The sequence below is a fragment of the Pogoniulus pusillus genome, chromosome 10 (genome assembly GCF_015220805.1).
Source record: "Pogoniulus pusillus isolate bPogPus1 chromosome 10, bPogPus1.pri, whole genome shotgun sequence".
Lineage (NCBI taxonomy): Eukaryota > Metazoa > Chordata > Aves > Piciformes > Lybiidae > Pogoniulus > Pogoniulus pusillus.
In genome coordinates, this window is record NC_087273.1 from 29,710,752 (window position 1) to 29,730,756 (window position 20,005).

General features: G+C 42.5%; 1 protein-coding gene across 1 annotated transcript in view; it reads right to left on the bottom strand.

The window, feature by feature from the left end:
- PARD6G (par-6 family cell polarity regulator gamma) overlaps window positions 1-20,005 on the bottom strand; it is a 74,369-nt gene that overhangs the window by 45,233 nt on the left and 9,131 nt on the right. The window contains exon 2 of the mRNA XM_064150097.1: window positions 15,378-15,600. Coding sequence (XP_064006167.1) covers window positions 15,378-15,600 — 223 coding nt within the window. The remainder of the gene's footprint in view (window positions 1-15,377; window positions 15,601-20,005) is intronic.

Here is a 20,005-nt window from a genome sequence, read left to right on the forward strand (position 1 = left end):
TCCTTCAAAGTGCCAATAATCTCCGTGCCATTGACACAGATAGAAGTACAGAATCACAGAATCAACCAGGTTGGAAGAGACCTCCAAGATCATCCAGTCCAACCTAGCACCCAGCCCTATCCAATCAACTAGACCATGGCACTAAGTGCCTCATCCAGGCTTTTCTTGAAGACCCCCAGAGACAGTGCCTCCACCACCTCCCTGGGCAGCCCATTCCAATGCCAATCACTCTCTCTATCAAGAACTTTCTCCTAACATCCAGCCTATACCTCCCCTGGCACAACTTGAGATTGCGTCCCCTTGTTCTAGTTGCCTGGGAGAAGAGGCCAACCCCCACCTGGCTACAATGTCCCTTCAGGTAGTTGTAGACAGCAATGAGGTAGTTGTAGACAGCAATGAGGTCCCCTTCTGCAGGCTGAACAACCTCAGCTCCTTAAGCCTCTCCTCATAGGGTTTGTGTTCCAGGCCCTTCACCAGCTTTGTTGCCCTTCTCTGGACACATTCCGTTCCAGCACCTCAACATCTCAGAGAATGGTTCAGGCTTTTTACTCCCCATATTCAACATCTGGCCCCCTTGTGGTGTCCTCTCTGGAATGGTGTCTCCAAAAGCCATTGTAGCCTCATGTTCATCTCTATGTGCATCCCTCTGGAAACGCCTAACATGGTAGCTGTTCAAGGCAGGATTGGACGTGGCACTTGGTGCCATGGTCTAGCCTTGAGCTCTGTGGTAACAGGTTGGACTTGATGACCTATGAGGTCTCTTCCAACCTTGGTGATACTGTGATAATTTGCTTAAGCACAGATTTATAGGAAAGAAAGGAGTTTTATCTTGACTGTTTTGAAACTGTCTGACTTGCAGCCTTTTTTACTTGAGATGTTACCTACAAAATGTCTGGGGCCTTTGTTACTCCTTGCTGTTCACTGTGTAGCAAAAATCAGAGAAATATATCACTTCATATAGCCATTCAGTAACACTTTGAGGTAGGCCCTCTTCAAGATGAAGAATTTTAATTTTTAAAATTAATTTAATTAATTTTAAAATTAAAAAAGAAAAAAAAACTTTTTTGTACCCTCAAACACAACTGAGTGTGGCCACAGCTCTGTAGGCTGCTCACATTGCTGTTCAGAGCAGTTACCTGGTTGAAAATGCTATGTGTTACAAATATATACATATAGTTAAGCTGATTATTTGCTTTTAAATCATTTGTGTTTTAACTATCTAGAAGAAATTAAAATCTTGAGGCAAAATACCTAAAGGAGGCAAGGTTTTGCAGACAAAAGATGTGAATTTGGAACTGAGTCCTTACTGGATTCCTTTTTAAAGCCAGGGAGATTTTACTAGATTTTTGTTGTTGTTGTTTGCTTTTCCCCCCTTTTTTTCAGTTCTTTACACTTAATTCCTATAGAAATTTGTACTTTCATGTGAGGTCTCTCTTCCTGCTTCTGAATTGTACTAAAACGTCGTGTGTGTGTGTGTGTAGGTAGCTCCTGGAAGAAACCTGAGATAGGAAGACTGCAATCACTGAAGCATTAGATCCCTTCCCGCAAGCTGACGAAGCAGCCAAGTGCACAGTTGCAAGTTAAGCGCAATATGAGCTCAGAGGCTGCATCTGCACAGGGACGAGACCTGCTCCTCGATCCTGAACTGTGCCCTGGTGCTCTGCACCGCTTCTGCTATCGATGTGCTGGATGACAAAGGGCCTCCGTGTGCACTGCAGCCAGGTGCTGCTGCTCTGCATACCAAGCATTTGGGAGTTAATTTAAGCTGTGTAGAAGCCATTATAAACAAATCTTCTATTTTCCTTCAAACAGTGCAAATACTGAGGCAGGAATCATGTCTCAAAAGACAGCAGGAACCGAATCTGAGTAACACACCCCACACCTGCATGGCACTGAGCATGAACATGCTTTGCTCTAAGCCATGCCAGGCCACGTGAACTGGCAAAGCCCCATCATGCAAGAGGTAAGAGGCCACACTAGAGCCTTTGTGCACCTCTCAGAAACAGGATTGTAGGAAGTTGCTTTCATGAACTTTCAGAGCTCTGCACATCCCTAGAAACAGATCTAGCAGCATTCCGTCCACCATGATCCCTCCTCAGTTAGGATGCAAATTCTCCTTCCCATTTCGTCGTGCAAGCAGCTATTCCACAAGATGTGTTGTCAACACTGTGACTTGTAGTGCTAAGAGGTCTTTAAGGCAGGAAGACTTGGCTTCCTGAAATTGCTCAGCCCACACCAGTTGCAAGAGAGCCACCACAGAAGGGGGTAGAGTTTGGCAAAAGCTAGCGAGCAACTTATCTATCCAGTTTTCCACTAGCAGGGAACACGGCTGCTGCTGTTACACATACAGAAGTAACTTCTTCACACTTCTTTCTTCTAGCTCTCTTGGGACATCCACATTGAATTTTAAGTGGTCTGAGACAAAGATAAAATTTCTGAAGACAGATGGAGAGAGTGCCTTCCATCTTCTAAGATAAGCACAACACACCCATAAACCAGCCCAACAAGATTCAAGAGCATGCTACCCACACACTGTATGGCATCCATCAAGGGAGAAAGGCAGCTGCAGCACACGCTGCGGCTCCAGTACTCATGGTGGGCTGAGAACTTAGGATGCAACTGGTGAGAGGAAGGGTGAGGGACACAGCCACCACTTACCAGCTGTACTGGGACCACCTGAAGCACAGAACTGGAAAAACACCCCACTCAGCAACATACTGATGTCTAGCCTTACTTCAGGCTTCCATAGGTACTCTGTGGAAGCTCTTCACATGGTCTGGAGGTTCAACACTGGTGAAGCCCACTATATGACCAGGCTTTGTGAACACCTTCAACATCTTTCCTGTCATCACTACTGTGCCCTATTCAGAGCAGATGCAGATGACATGTACCTTTGCTGAGGGTCATCTGAGCAGAGGAAGCAAAGTTTGTTGCAGCAAGCTGTTTCCTGTGATCTGCAACCCATGAGCTGGCTCCTGTGGCCAGCTGTTTCTGGGAACATTTCAGGGAGAACATGGGTTTTGAGGTACTTGCCCACGGCAGCATATGTTAAATTGCAATAGATATGCAGTCTACAGCTTCTTCCAGCACTCCCTCTCTCCTTTTCTTCACCTCTGGATGACATGGCATGCCTGAGATGAGCTTAAATACCTTCTCCTACCCCAGAGTACACTGCAGCGGTAGTACAAAAGTGGTGTAGAGCAATGAACAGCCTCTGTCACAACCCAGCCTAATCGTACTTCTTTGTTACATTGCACATTCCCTGTAAGGTGACTGAGAAACTGTGTGTGTGGCACAGGAAGGTGTGCTATGGTAGGGCAGCACATACATCAGGGAAGGAGAAATTAAAGCAAGGTACAGCCCAGGCTAATGCTCTTCTAGGAGGCAAGCTGGGACCCTTAGAGCAGCCTGCGGACATTTACTCAATTCTGCTCTTTCAGTGCAAATGTCAACACACCAAGCTGTACGCTGTGACAAGAGCTGCCAGGTAATACTGTCATATGGCCTCTGAAGTCATCTAAAAAAACAGGGAAGAGGAAATTTTGCAATAGTATCACCAGCACCTTTGCATCCACAAAGCAGAAGGCAGCAGACTAGAACAGAATACTGAAGTTAAACAGAAAAATTTCCTGTTTTTCACAGTCATGGCCCAGTGCAAGCACAGATACCCAGAAAAGGTCAGAAAGGCACCAGCCACACAATTACTGAAATCAGATTCTTTTTTGTTTAAGTTGATGGGCCTTTGGGCTTTGCCTATTAACACAAGAAGAGGCGTTAGCCAGTTCTACAGAAAATCATGACCATAATTAGCATTTTCAGTCACCCTTGCAAATGGTGAGCAAAATCAGCAGCAGCACAGTTTGGCCTCAACCATTGTCTGTCCAAAGGAAACCCTTGGGATACAATCGCTGAAGTACAACAAGCTGATAAAAGGAAACATTATGAGGCTTCTCACATGGAATAATCAATTCTCTCATTAAGGAACCTAAGGAAAGCAGCAGCAACTTTTCAATTTCAGTATTTTAGGACCCAAGTCCAGTTGAACAGTGGAAAAAGTATCTCATCTCTTGGGAGGCACAGGTAAAACTATCCATGAAGATGCCATTTATAGCTTTAAAGAGAAGTAAGGCTTGACACATCAATGTAAATTTACCCACTGCATTCTACTCCCTCCTTCCTCTAAAACTCAGACAGTTTTAAAAGCAACAAGCACAGAGCCTAAATGTCCAGTGACTGAGGAGTATCACAGTATCAACAAGGTTGGAAGAGACCTCACAGATCATCAAGTCCAACCCTTTACCACAATTCTCAAGGTTAGACCATGGCACCAAGTGCCACGTCCAATCTTGCCCCAGGGTGACTCCACCACCTCCCCGGGCAGCCCATTCCAGTGTCCAATGACTCTCTCAGGGAAGAACTTTCTCCTCACCTCAAGCCTAAATTTCCCCTGATGCAGCTTGAGGCTGTGTCCTCTTGTTCTGGTGCTGGCCACCTGAGAGAAGAGAGCAACCTCCTCCTGGCTACAACCACCCTTCAGGTAGTTGTAGACAGCAATAAGGTCACCCCGAGCCTCCTCTTCTCCAGGCTAAACAATCCCAGCTCTCTCAGCCTCTCCTCATAGGGCTTGTGATCAAGGCCTCTCCCCAGCCTCGTTGCCCTTCTCTGGACATGTTCAGGCATCTCAATGTCCTTCTTAAATTGAGGGGCCCAGAACTGAACACAGTACTCAAGGTGTGGTCTAACCAGTGCAGAGTACAGGGGCAGAATGACCTCCCTGCTCCTGCTGACCACACCATTCCTGATGCAGGCCAGGATGCCACTGGCTCTCTTGGCCACCTGGGCACACTGCTGGCTCATGTTCAGGTGGGTATCAATCAGCACCCCCAGATCCCTCTCTGTCTGGCTGCTCTCCAGCCACTCCGACCCCAGCCTGTATCTCTGCATGGGGTTGTTGTGGCCAAAGTGCAGCACCCTGCACTTGGAGCTATTGAACCCCATCCCCTTGGACTCTGCCCATCTGTCCAGGCGGTCAAGGTCCCGCTGCGGAGCCCTTCTGCCCTCCAACTCAGTCACATCTGCCCCCAGCTTAGTGTCATCTGCAAACTTGCTGATGACTGACTCGATGCCCTCATCGAGTAAATGCAAGCACAACAGACACTGTCACTTCTCCTACTAATAGTCTGTGTCTCGGCTAAGAATTGCTCTACGAATAAAGTGTCAAGACATCTTCTTGCATACAGTACTCCCAATATGGTAGGCCTTATATTTTTTCTTCTACAAAGGGTAAGTCATGTTAGAATTATGCAGCTTCAACGGATACAAACATAGGGAACTCAGCATTCTCTTGCTGCTAGCCCCAAAGACACGACCCCAGACTTATTTACGGACTTTATAACAAAGTACTCATTAATTCGCTCAGAGTCTTAGTTTAGGGAAAATTCTTTTTGAAACTTTGTACTTTTTTGTTAACACAAAAAGTTTTTTTTCCCCCTCCCATTCACTTACGCCAGCTACATTTCAAACCAGATCTCAATAAACAAAATCACTGCGTCAACTGGATATGTATCACAGAAACATTCTGGTTGGAAAAAGATCCTTGGGATCAACAAGTCCAACCAATAACCCTACTCTGCAAGGTTTACCCTAAATCCTAAACTATATCTGCAAGCACCACATCCAAACTACCTTTAAACACATCCAGGGTTGCTGACTCAACCACCAACCTGGGCAGCCCATTCCAATGCCTGACCACTCTCGCTGGGAAAAAAAAATTCCCTGATGCCCAATCTAAACTTACCTACCTAGTCACAGTTGGAGGCCATTCCTTCTTGTTCTATCACTCATTATCTCTGAGAAGAGACCAACACCAACCTCTCCACAATGTTCTTTCAGGTAGCTATAGACAGTGATGAGGTCTCGCCTCAGCCTCCTCTTCAAACTAACCGGCTCCAGCTCCTTCAGTCTCTCTTCATAAGATTTACTCACTAGGCCCTTCCCCAGCTTCCTTGCCCTCCTCTGCACTCACTCCAGCACCTCAATATCCCTCTCGTATTGAGGTGCCCAAAACTGAACAAAATACTTGAGGTGCGGCCTCACCAGGGCCAAGTACAAGGGGACAATCACCTACCTACTCCTGCTGGACACAATATTTCTTATGCAAGCCCTGATGCCACTGGCTTTGTCACCTGGGCACACTGCTTGCTCATTACTACTAAACTGCCCACTAAAACTACCAGATTGCTTGGCAGAATGAAAACAAAGCTGCAATACAGCATGCTAACAAAAGCAAACAAACCGGTTGTCATCAATGTCCAACCTGAAGTCACAACTAACAGAACTGCCTTTAGAACACTTTAGTGGTATGCAGGGATGAGGAAGACAGCTTCAGGTCTTTTCAAACCCTCAGCTTTAAAAGGGAAGAGTCACATTCACCTACACCAGCTGAAGAGTCAGAAAGGCTGTCTCGGAGCTTACTGCTGCCAGCAGCTGGGGAGCTCCACAGTTCCCTCACCATACAGAGGGAGCCTTTCACCAACTCCAGCAGATTGCATTTCTCCACCTTCCACAGACAGCAGACAGTATATCATTTACAACACATATGTAAATTGAAATTAAATAAAGGTTCCCCTTCACAATGTTTGTTTTTTAAATGCTCGACTGCTCTATTATTTCTAATGCAAAGGGATAATCAGAGAAGAAAATGAACTAGGCTAAGAGCCAGGGTAACAGGCAGTTTTCCCTCACTAATTGCTGTTTCCATATCTCTTCTGTCACTGCTGCTCCACCCCACTGATACCAGCGTTCTCTGAGCCTTCTTCTAACACTGGTGCATGCTTTCACCTAATACATGCTTTTCTGCCCGCTGAGTGACAGCCTTGCAGAGCAATAAAAAAAGCTAAGGGAAGGAACACAAAGTTGAGAGCTGAAAGGAAGAAGCAGCATTAAACGGGAAAAAGAAATGGAATAGGAAAAAAAAAAATACACAAGAAAATGGGGGGAGGGGGTGGAAAGCTGGAGAGGGAAAATAAGAGATATAGAAGTTGTTCATATTTACTTTATAGAGGTTACTTAGTGTCAGCATATGGCAGGGTACTGAAGAGCAAGAACAACACCAAAGTTTTCTAGGTTAATAGTTTCCTTAATATTCCCACAGGATTTTTTCCTACTCTAAACTTAGCACAGAGGAAAAAATACACTTCAAGTAGATCATCATCAGGAGTAGGTTCAAGAAAGTGTTCTTTCAGCCTCCCCCATTCTGCTTTCTATCCTGGACTTGAAAATACCCACAGGTCTTATGCAGTATTAATGATGACACTCATTAATGTGTCTGTGATCCCAACAACACAGGCAGCTGGAACAGGAGGAAAAAAAAGAGCTATCAGTGTCTTAAAATGTTTTATTTGTTGAGTTATGCTTCCAGTTACTTTTTCAGTGCCCACTACAAACACCTACCTGAAACAGCCTTCACTGCACGCTTGCTTGCAGTGCAAGAGCCTACTGATTAAAGTTGTTCTAAGTGTACTTAAGAAATTTCAGGTACTTTGGAAATTTACCAGAAAGGTGAAAGCTTGAATCTTGAGTTAATGTTTGTATTTGCAATGTACTATCTACCCTCTCTCACTACATGAAAACTACTCTGAGCTTGTGAGGTCTCTTCAGGTAAAATCTGGTGTCATAGGAGAGACTGTCAAGTGCATTTCATTATTATCTGCACACTGTACTTGTTTCCATCACTTACAGAAGGGAAATGACAGATAAGTACAACAGGAAAAAACCTGAGCTATGAGCAGGAAACAGAATCTCTTGTTTTGACTACTGAGGAAGAAAAGACAAATAGTGGAAAATTTCCCTCACAGGGACCTTAACAAAGGTGGATCATTTGACAAGTCTTCCTCATCACTGTTTTTATAAAGTCAAGCCACCTGTTAGAGTAGCTTCAATATCTTAAATACAAAGGGTCCAACTGAGGAAGAAAACAAGAGATACCTTTACTTGAGACTATCATTAAGTAGACATAATTGCAGGGTTCTATTTTGCTGTTGCAAGTACTGCCAGAGTAGCAATTGACAACTGTAATACAACAAACAGGAGTCTGAAGGAACAGAAGAGTGTTTATTTGCTTGTTCTTGTGCGAGTTACCAAGTAAAGCTAAAGCAGAGGTTCCTATTAAAGGCTACAGGAATTACCATTGCAAACAAGGTTCTTTAGGCTAAATTCAGCAGAATGTGTGGGACTGGTACCAGCTTGCTGCAATTTTGAAGAAGCGTCAGCCAGTAGTCTATTTTTATTAATATTTAGCTGTGTGTAATTATTAAATAATTATTAAACTTTGAAGCTGAACCCAAATCTCACACAGCTTTAACACAGAAATGCAACAAGTGTTTGCTGCCAGTGACAGGACAGCAGCAGTATTTTTGCCTGGCTTCTGTTCCATGGTTACCGTACACTGCAGCTACTCCTATTTATGCAGCGTGTGGCTCTGTAGGTGTTCCCACTATCACTTATAGACCAACTCTACAATGCCTGTCTGTAAGCTATGCTACTTCCACAAACTTTCCCCTCCATTCTCTGAAAATTCTTACTTACTGGCTGATCTAGTTGCAATTTAAGTAACTGGTTATGAAAATCAAATATCCTCATACCCTAAAAATGGAGCTTTCAAGGAGCAGAGAAGCAGCCTTGTGCTTAGTATCACTAACTACACCAGCAACAAAATTCAAGGCTGCTTCATGTTTACATCTGACAAGCCAGATAAAATATTATGTTTTTAAAGATGCTTAATAAAGTAGTAGAAAGATAATCATTACCCAGTCTCATCATTTGCACATGAAAGGTGGAGCACAGAAGTTACAGCAATTTGTTGCCAGACTTCACTAGAACAAACAGCTGCATTTTACTTATCTTCAGGTATCAAAGGACTTGAGTGGGACAGAGATTATTTGGCTTGACAAGCTTTCAAAGAGCCCTCCAGCTCAAAAACAGAGATGTTTTTGAGGAAAATCATGAAAGGATTTAATTTAAACCTAGCAGCAATTCCTAGCATGAAATCTACCATCATCCTCTAATCTTGTCAAGGGCTACGACAAGATGCTTTGCCACCCTTCCAAATCCATTGCTCATTTTCAAAGGCTATGGGCAGATAAGTTCTTCCTCCCAAAAAACAGAGGCTTCATGACAGTGCTAAGTCGCTTTAAATCTGCTGTGGTCCTGCCCATCCCATGCTAGCTCCTCACTCATACAGCTATGTTTCTGGCTAAGAGAGATCAACCACACAGGATTACACCAGTACCAGGGCAGAGGCAACAGGGTAGCAGCCCCAAGACAGCCTGACCAACAGCAGACACACATCCTGCAGTGTGCCCACAAGCTACATACATACTGTCAGAAGCATTCCTTCTCCTTGTTCCCTTGCCCCACCCCACTCCTCTTATACAGGATCTAATACGGTGAACATCTCAAGTTGCCTTCTCTGCACCCTCATTTTATTCCCCCAGACTCACATAAGACCACGGTGAGATTCTGTGCAGCTCAATGAAGAGCAAGACCAGAAGCAGCTCAGTATTTTCCCTCAACATGTGCTACAACCTGCTTTATTATTTAATATATCAAATGCCTTTAAAAGAAGATGTAGAAACACAGTGTTGTTCTTTGAAAATGCAACTTTTTGAGAAGACAAAGTCAATGTCTTTTGCTGTAAAACAAGCAGGAAGTTTACTGAGGAACCAAAACATATGAAAGAATTCAACTCAAAACATCTGTACTCACTTTGAAAGGCTGAGCAGAGTTAAGAGGTTTTAGGTAGCCAGAAACAGGTTTCATTTTAGTTGCTGTCTCAAGGCCAGTTTTTGTGTTTAACACATGTGGTTAGAGAGCCAACCACTATTCCTGGGGATTATGTGCTTGGAGTATGAAAGACAATAAAACAACCCCCCATCAGTTTTTCAGTTAGACTTGGGCATGATTCCCATTAGCACATTTTTATTTTAAAACTGAGTGTGATTTCTCTGATTTTATAATACAAGCAGGCTGAACACAGATGTTGGTACTTCGAGCAGACCAGAACTCTGCCAGGTAAATAACAAATTGCAGAGTTATGAACTGCTTCTCAACATACCAAAATACGTTGCATGGCACAGCAGTTTAAATGTATTAATCACTGCATGCAGCTGAAGAAAAAACAGTATCTTCCAATCTTCAATTTAGCATAAATTAAAACAAGTCAAATCCAAATCCCAACTAGGTAAATGCACGTTTTTCCCTGTTGATTTTGGATCAGGCTTTAAGTGAGAACTGATGGTAGACAGCAGCTCAAGGAGAAAAGTATTTGAGGAAAAAAGCAACAACTGGTTTTCAGCACTGCTTGACTGACAGTAATGAACTATTAAAGTACAGCTACAGAAGAGAAGACACTTATAGCAAGTTTCTGAAGATGAGACTTAATGGCTTTTTACACACTATCAGTCAGTTTTGCAGACCACAAAATAGAAGATCAAAAGACATCAGCCTTATTTAACTTCAGGCCACCTCAATTAACAGCTGCAGTTCATTTGTGGCATTTACTAAATTATCATGGAAGGCCCTACTCCAGTTAGCTGAAGAGAGTCTTTAAGATTTATTTGCTGTCAGGATGCTCTTCAGTTTCTTAGAAGGCAAAAAAACACACCAAAAACCTAATTAAGTTGCTGCAAGAAGTATGATATTTGACAAAGTTATGGTCAAATAAAGATCCAGCATCTGATGCTCCAGCATTTCACCTGTATCCTACTTGTAAGACCTACCATGAAACCATTTGAACCTTTAGAAATCTTTACAATTTGTTGATGGAAAGATTGTCAATACTAAAGCAGATTCTAGATCAAATTCACAAAGTGCCCCCACATTTATCAACTGTTATTTTTATGGATGTTACTTAAAAGCAATAGTAATAAATGTGCTGATTCAGAGGGACAGTTCTTACTGATACTGTGTCTTGACAAGACTGCCTGAATATCACAGTATCACCAAGGCTGGAAGAGACCTCATAGATCATCAAGTCCAACCCTTTACCACAGAGCTCAAGGCTAAGTCTGTTATTTCTCCAAACCCTTAACACCTTTAGATTTCCTTGATAATTATTCTGCTAAAGGATACGTTTTCATCAGCTGATTTATAGGAACAAAGTCACTTGCTGAAGCTCAGGCAAAGCAAGCAAAGGTCCAAAACCTCAACTGACTATCTCCACAGACTTCCTCTTACAATGGGGATGCAAAACAAAAAGGCTTCTCAGAAGGTTTCATTTGACCTCAGGCCGGGATCCAGACGACGCCTGATTGGCTGCTCACCGCCTCTCTCACCTCCTTTGATACTTGAGCTACATCAGATTTTCTGCTGCTGCCCATGCAAACTCTAAATCTTGAAGAGCAGCAGGAAGCGAAGGTCTAGCCATCAGCAGCCTCCATTAATTCTCCCATAATCAGAGTCATTACTCTGAATTTACTGTTCGAGCTCAGAGCCATTTATCACTCCTTTCACTGCACTTGCTGTACTTTTGTATCTTGGTCCTGGATCTACCCCTCTTCCTTGGAAAAGAAGTGCTGCTCAGAGTACTTGCAGAGTGATAAGCGTGTTCATTTTGCAACACTTCCCTGACCTGAACTTCCTAGGTTAAACACACCATAGTAAGTAACCCAAAAAAAGGAAAACTGGTATCTGGTAGACCTCCTATCACTTAGATCCTTACACCTCACTTGCAAAGTTCAAGGAGTTATTTCAGGCAGGTTTAAAATGAAGAAGTCTTAATCCTGCTATTTATTCCATTCTATTTAAAAGCTTCCTATACAGCATAGTTTGAATGTATACTCTGCCTCTAGGAGACAGGCATTAAAGCAAGATTTGACAGCAGTACCATTCCACTTGATCACACAAGGAAAAATGCATTTGCAGTATAGAATATTAACTCACTTTGGTTTTCCTGTTCTTTGTTTCTGACTGAATTCATATCTTATACTTAAATATTTTTGCAGTATTCAAGAGTGTCTTAAAAGTTCTGGTTCAAATCAGACACATGACAAATGGAATCTTAAAAACATGATGACCATCTGCATCACCAGATAAACTCTTCCTCCATGCATGTCTTGGCTAGAGTACAAGAGTTCAGTTATTACAGAGCAAAGCAAACACATCCGTAATTCTTTGCATTGTTCTAAGGTCTTTTGGACATCATCCCTTCCCCAGCAGCAGGCATCTTGCACTGAGAGTTCTGGTTATGTCTGGTATCAGTTACAGCCAAGTGAGTAAATTCTTGGGCTCAAAGCATCAGCCGATATAAATCACTACTGTGCTAACAAAATCAAAAGAGCCACATCAGTTTATAACACAGGACATGACCCACACTTGCAGCCTGGGAAAGCAAGTCAAAGGAAAATCATCTTTTCTTTTTATAGCCTGGTTCTCTAATTAAGACTTTTGTCTGCACTGTAATTTTGTATTGAAGGGAAAAAAAAGGGAGCACCACATACTTTCAGCAGATGGATCACTATAAAACCAAGCACTATGTGTAAATATCACAGAGCCTTCAAGACCCTAAAAACTAGGAACAAAAATTGTTGCAAGCATGCTGGGAATGGCAATTTGAGTCCTTAGTAAAAAGGTTGGCTAGTAATCAGTGATGTCCATGCCAGGGAACAGCTGCCATGATCCTGAAGAATCTGGGGCTCAGTAGACTTGAACAAAAAGATGGAGGTGGGATAAAATAGCCATCCCATACCTGGACACCAGCCTGACACATAAGAGTCAAAGCAATGCACATGTGGCTTGCTTCTGGAGACAAGTGAGAGAAACGATTTTGAAGTGAAAAAGTGCACAACTAAGCTCAGATCAAAAAGAACTTGGTAAACAAAAAAACCCCACCAACAAACTAGCTGCTTGATTGTTGTTCAAAGAATAAGTTAACTATTTTGCCACTCTGGGAACAAACAGCTAAGCTGTTTAAACATGATTGTATAACTCACTTGACAAGAGAAAGGCTAACCGAGTTATAAACTAGGAGTACAGATAAGGTGACTAATCATGCACTTGATAAACAGCTTGCTCTGCTAGAGAAAGACCTGAACCTCAACTATTCAGCCCTCCCGTGCTTGCATAGTTCTGCCCAACTTTGAGTTCTTTTCAAACCTTCTGTACTCCACAAAACTGCAAGAATAACCTTTGATAGCCACCTCTCAGGACTTGTCCAATCAAAGGACAATGATTCCTGACCCAATAGGCTAGAGAGGCCATGTTCTGCAGTCTCCTTCAAAGTTACAGAAGAGGACTGCCCTTGTATTTTACTAGCATCGCTTTCAGCTTTATTTCTTGCCTCTGAAGTCAGTTTAGGGCGTGAGCTGAAGTACTGCAGGCACACCACACGGCCCTGGATGGCACAATGGTTTCTTGGTGCTAGTCACTTTATTTTCCAATGCAGGTTTGCAACAGGCTGAAGACAGGGAAAGCAGCAAGGGAACAAAGAAAGAGACAAACAAGATTTCAGTAACTCCTATTATAGTTGAAGGGAACAATTTCTCAAGGCTTCTTCTCAGAAAAGGAAATAGACGTGATTGTTTGTGAGCATCCACAAGTGTGAATCTCAAATGGTAACCTCAGGAGTCCCTTATTATGGGTGCCATTAATCAAAGTGATGGTCCAGAGTCTACTTTTCACTTCAGCTTTATAGAAGGGAGTGTAGAAGAATGTTTGTTGGTAAAGCTTTCAGGCTTTGTCACACATGAGGAGTCACAAGCCTGCCTTCCCTCTTGTATGAGCTTCGTTTTTAGCATGATTCTTTCCATTAAGCAATAAGTAAAAGAAAAGATTTTTTTTTTAAAGCAAGTACTGCACCTTGCCATTAAGGTTACAAGTTACAAAGCTCCACAAGTAGCAATACTTCTACCGCAGAAGGAGGATGTTTCCCAGATGTAGTCAAAAGTTTTCTCCCATTTGCCTACCTCTGCAATTAGCATTTTAGTGGCAACCCGTTCCCAGTACAGTCAGGGATACTCAGTGGCTTCAGCAGTCTGCCCAAGCAGAGCAAGGACACTGCATTTTGAACAGGACTGATACACAGACAAACTGATGCAGGTATGACGAAGCGATGCAAGTGATTTCTCATGACCTACCCTACCATGAATATTCACAAGCCCTAACGGGCACTGCAGAAGAGAAACTTAGTAGGACTTGCATCCACCTTTATATTTTCTGCACATGAAGGGAGACCTAGCACTGCAAGTTCTCTCCCACAGACTTTCCCACAAACTGCTCTAGACCCTCTTCTCCACTGCCTCATTGGAGAGCTTATTCCCAACTAAAAGAAGGTGGCAGATAACATACTTTGAATGGGCAGGGCCACACAGCCCTGGATTGTTATCTGACTACACAGAATTGAACCACACACCATACCAGCTCACACCAACAAGCAGGCTGGAGCCTCCTGCTAAATCCTTATCAGTAGAAACACCCACACAGCAGAGTAAAGGCCAAAAACGCTACATGACTACCCCAAGTATCTGATCATGCCTCATCTCTGATTCTGCTACTGACAAGATTTGAATTCTAAAAGCCCTGAGCTGTAAATCACTATACAACTGAAGAAAACTGTGGAGGTACTGCTAACAGTGTTAGGGATTTAAAGGAGTTCTGAGAAGAAGGTGCACTGTCACAAAAACCAGTCCTCATCTGAAGCAACTGCCAAACATGGTCTTTAAAGAGGTTTCAGATATCTGCAATAAAAGCTTGACAACACACAGGCACTTAAACCTGATGTCATCTGACATTTGTGCAATTCTGCCCAAGGTTTGCTTGATGACTCAAAATGGGAAGATTCAACACTTCTTAGTGTAAGGACAGAGAGGAGAATCATCATTTGTCTATGAGCCAGGACACCACAGTCAAACAAGACCTCATTAATGACAGAAACTTTGGAAGGCTGTTTTTTTTATAACTACCTATCAGTGTGCATTCACATGCTGTACAGACATGAATCATTTGAGTATGACACTCACTATCAAGATGGATAGATAGTATTTCTACATGTTAAGCAGTAGTTGCTCACAGCTCCCACAAATAAGTGGAGTGATGTAGCGGCACGCTCAAGTGATGACAGTCCCAGCAGTACGAGATATGCTTCTCTCAGAGAAGAAGGGGCTTACAGTGACTCCTAGCATGTTATCCTTCAAACACCTTAAAAGCAGTCCATCTACTTCCCCTGAAATCATGCCATTCCTGGGAAGTTTCAGTGAAGTGCCAGAGTGAGAAGGCTTCCTAGACACTCTAGAATCATTTCAGCCTCTAAATGAGGGCCACATCCACTCCCCTTCACCATGGTGTAGGGCACTTTGAGGCACCAAAATGAAAATGCATCTTACCTTGTCTTTGTATAAAAACCCTGAGCAGTGGATGAGCACTTGAAACAGCCTTGAAGAAGTTGTCATCATTATTAATAGGGAGGAGGTCTCCATGCACATCGGCATATCCGATCATCACTTCCAGGTTAGCTATGTGATGAATGTGAAGAATTAGTTTGTAGAAGTCTTCAAACTTCCCTGGCTTGTAGCGATCCAAAGAGAACCTTCTGAACTCTGCCCCAAACTGCAAGAGAAAATAGTGTCTGTTGTCAAACATCAACACAACTCAATACTCTAGCCTGGCATTTCAACAAGCCTGGCATTTCAACACGGTGTACTTCTCTTCTTCTTTATGTGATGAATGTAGCCACAAAGTGGTGCTTTGAAGTCTACAAATGGTCGTTTAGGTCCTCACACTAGATCACAACCACGGCTACCAAGATATGACTCTGCTTGACAGCAGATAAGCTGAAGTGTGCCACCTTAAAAGAAAGTGCATTTTTAAAATATTAAATCTTTATAAAATCCTCTAGAGGACAACTGCATTTGTAGGATTTAACTTTGAAGTTCCACAATTCATTATCATTATCTTGGGCATCCATAGGACCATTCTTCTCCAAAACAGAACCATTCCCTCTACTGCTTTCAAAAGAAGTTAGTCACTCAGCTATTCAAACCTTATAAAAATTCTTTGCACATTTCTCATCAATACCAATGTGATCTCAACCACAAGACCTTAAAAGAAGTGTGCATGCAAGCACACAGCCTGTTATTAGAAAATGCACTCCCTCTACCTGACCCCTGAATTTCCTCGTAATCCATACAGAAGGAGGAGAGTTCTTACTCAGAAAAAAAATAAACTCATAAAGAATCATTCAATCACTTCACTGTTTATGAGTTTAACAGACCAATAAGTGGCTGCTAAAATAAATATACATGGAGGAGGTGTGACTAGACACAATTGAAAACATTATAAATCCATGAAATGAAGTCAGAAAGTGATTAAGGACAAGTTTTCAATGGACCTTGTTTCTAGTATCAGAAATAAAATATCCTACTAACAACAGGAGGGAAAACACTCAGATTTTCTAATTAAGGAAATTAAGAGAGTAAAAACAGGCATCAAGTTAAATCAAGTTGCTTAAATCATCTTTCTGGTACATAACTCAGACTGTATAGTGCTATTCATTAATTGAACCTCTAAAACCATGCTAACTCAAATCCTAAAAGCATGGAATCAAGGAAGACTATAACTAGGATTTCATGGAAGTTCTCATTTCCAAAGTCAGTCAATACCAAGGCAAGAAACCAAAAGACAGAACTAACAAGAAAACAAAGGCGAGGGTCAAAAATGAGCCTTTTCTATGGATAAATTCTTCCTCAAAATGAAGAATGACTTGCTTAGAGATTCTCAGATGTTAAATCAACTATATACACAAGCCACTCTTTTCCTCAGACTAACAAAAGTATGAATCATCACCATAATCATCTTCAACAAAAAAATAAAAAAGAAAATAACCAAAACTCTACTGACTTTGGGTGCATGTTCTCAAATTACTTCTACAGATATGAAAATCCCACTCTTCAGCATCAAAGCCTAGTTGTAATCATCTGAAAGCTTGTTTAGTCAAATTATGCTGCTTGTTTGTAATATTAACTGCTAGTTCCAGTTTGGATTGCAATTCAGAGTGCCCATCCAAATGCACAAAAGCTGAATGAACCACAGCTGGTTCCAATGGAGGAGAAACAGTCTTCCTTTGTCCTCCACTCCCTGCTTCTCTCCAGAAAAATCCAAGTGGCAACTTACTCCTGCTGACACATTTCAAACAAAAGATGCTTAAGTTTGTTTTATTTGAAAAGTACCTTTAAGTTTGCTTTTTCCTAGATTCAAAAGAAGCAACCATCTCAAAGTGACAAGTTTAACATCTACATAGTAAACTGAAGGGGCAGGAAGAAGGTCTTTGTAGGCTCTGTTTAGAACTGCATTTCCTGGACTGCACACTTGAACAGCAACACAGGATTCCTTTGGCCAAAGCACCAGGCCAGGGAATTCAGATGCCAGCCTCAGTAGTCACCTGTTTACTGAACAGACAATTTATTACAGAATGGTTTAGGATGGAAGGGATCTTAGAGATCACCTAGTTCCAAACTCTCTGCCATGCGCAGGGACATCTTCCATTAGATCAGGTAGATCAAAACCCCATCCAATCAGACCTTGCACGCTTCCAGGGAGGGGCCATTCAGTTTCTCTGCCTGTTCCAGTGTCTCACCACTCTCTCAGTAGCCTTTTCAGGACCATGAGTATGCATGATTCTTGAAAGGCAGGAGATGCTGTACAGACTCACCCTAGCCAGTACACAACCCCCCCGTATCACCTGCCCTACAGTCTGCCTGCTCAACACACATGCCAAGGCACAGGTCAGCTCTCACTCTGAGGCATCATGTATAGCAGGCAAGTGACATGGGAAAGGAGAGAAGAAAGAAGCAAGGAAGGTTATTTACAGGCTGGTCTGATCCAAAGCTCAACTTCAGCTGCCACATGAGAGGAGGACAGTTTGTGAAAGGGCTAGGTCTCCCATCCCAACCCCTGAGGACATACCAAACAGGGATCACCATTGGAGTGCACCATGCAGATAGCAGTCCACCCACAGGGATGCAACTGCAGACTTGGGCAGTAAGGTCTGATGTGAACGCTGTGCAAATTAACTCGTTCACACTTTCAGCCTCAGGAAAGCCTGAAAGACAATTTCCTTCGCTTAGGAACAGGACAACAACAAACAAATGCAAGTGATTTCACTTGTGCTTTTTTGCATGACGCAGCCCTTTGAGGCAAGGATGCTAGGAGGCGATTCTGCAGATTGGTGTAGGAGGGAAGAGCCTCTTCAAGGAAAGACTTAAGCAGATAATGAGGACTATGGGGGGTTGTTTAAAGGTTAGTATTCCCATAGTAGTAGTTCAGCTGATTGATTCAATCTGTGCACACACAGAGGCAGTAACCATTGTCAGCAGGTCTTTTTAGAAGAGGGAAACCCCCCACTTCAGCAGTGACCATTCATTCGTCATCCCTAACAAGGCTGAGAGAGAGTATCACAGCGAGTTTTGTAGTACCACACAACATGGGGACTGGGTGCTCTGCATTGTATTCAGACCGAGTTTCAAGATAACATCCACCACTTATCTTCCAGAAACTACAAATTCTAAAGGCTTTGCACAGATAACCAAGATGGCCATCTGGTTTTCTAAGCTATAAACAAAGTTCTGCTGTAGTATATCCCTCTACAGAAAGACACAAGGACCAGTCTGCCAGAACAATACTGTATTACACTGATGAACAGTTTTAACAAGCAGATTAGTTTTCCACAATGAAGTAAATGTCTCTGACCTACGAATTTAATGCAAATACTGTATCTACTATTGCAGAAGTCAGAGGACAGAAGGATCCAAGAGAACTTAAAATAATTTGAGAGTGCTAAGTATGACTAAAGAAAACCCTAGAAAGAACTGGACATTTTGTTTCATAAAAATAAGCTGTCTCAGGATCCACTGAAGTATCAGCCAGCTACTATAGCTGTCTGCAGCTAGAGGACAACAAGCATCCAACAAAATATAACACAATGGGCAGAAACTTGGAGCAAAAACAGATCCCCAAAAATAGGGAAAAAAAAAAAACCTACACAACCCACAAAACCCCAACAAAATAAAATACAAAAACAAAGCATTCTGATAAAAGTTGTGTTCAAGATGAAGAAAGACACAACGAGCTGACCAAAACTTACACAGGCAGACCAAGGCCAATCAACTAAGGTTTCTTTCTCCCCAGGGAAGATGAGAGGTCAGAGAAGACAAGGGAGCAGGATTCTGAGGTTTGTTTACTTGGATGGATGCTATTTTCTGAAATGGAAGAGTTAGTTGCAAAAAGAGAGACCGATTTTTTTTCTTTATATTTTAAGTTTCAGAAAGTTTACAGGATTGAAAACAAAGGCCTATGTTTATGAGGTGACATCCCTCAAGTTTATTGCTGGCTTTGAATTCAGGCTATTGTAATAAGAAAACATCAAAGACCAAAATTTAGCCATAAACATGAATTATGTTAGCCTGCTACTTTTCCCATGAAGTAAAAACCAGTAAGAGAAAGAGCAAACTATGCTCATCCTTGCATAGACTGAAATTTCTGCTTACCTGTGAGATGTCCAAAATGGGGAAATCTAATCAGATCTGCTTTATCAGTAAGGAGATAAAGAAAGTGTACAAGACTTAGGGCACCTGGGTTTATGCTGGCTGACTTCATCTAGGACTGTCATATTCATGCCTGTGTTTCTCTGTTCCCTCTTTCTCCTCCAGCCATGCCTCTTGCTCTGCTCCTAGTCTCACAGTGGTTTTCACTAGTGGCAACATGCCACCAACCAAGCAGATGTTCTCTGCAACAAGTTCTCACTTCCCCTTCAAGTGGTTGCATTTGCCCCAAAGCAGCTCTGCTCCAGTCCAGTGATCAAGCTGGTGGGAAGTGTGGGATTTCATATTCTCTTCAGTCCTCTGCTCAGCTTTTGCTCTTTTGACTTGTGTCTTGGACAAAATAGCAAGTCAGTCTCTCTTTTATTTACCCTCCATAGGAACTCCATCACAGATACAATTTTACTGCCTTCTCCTCT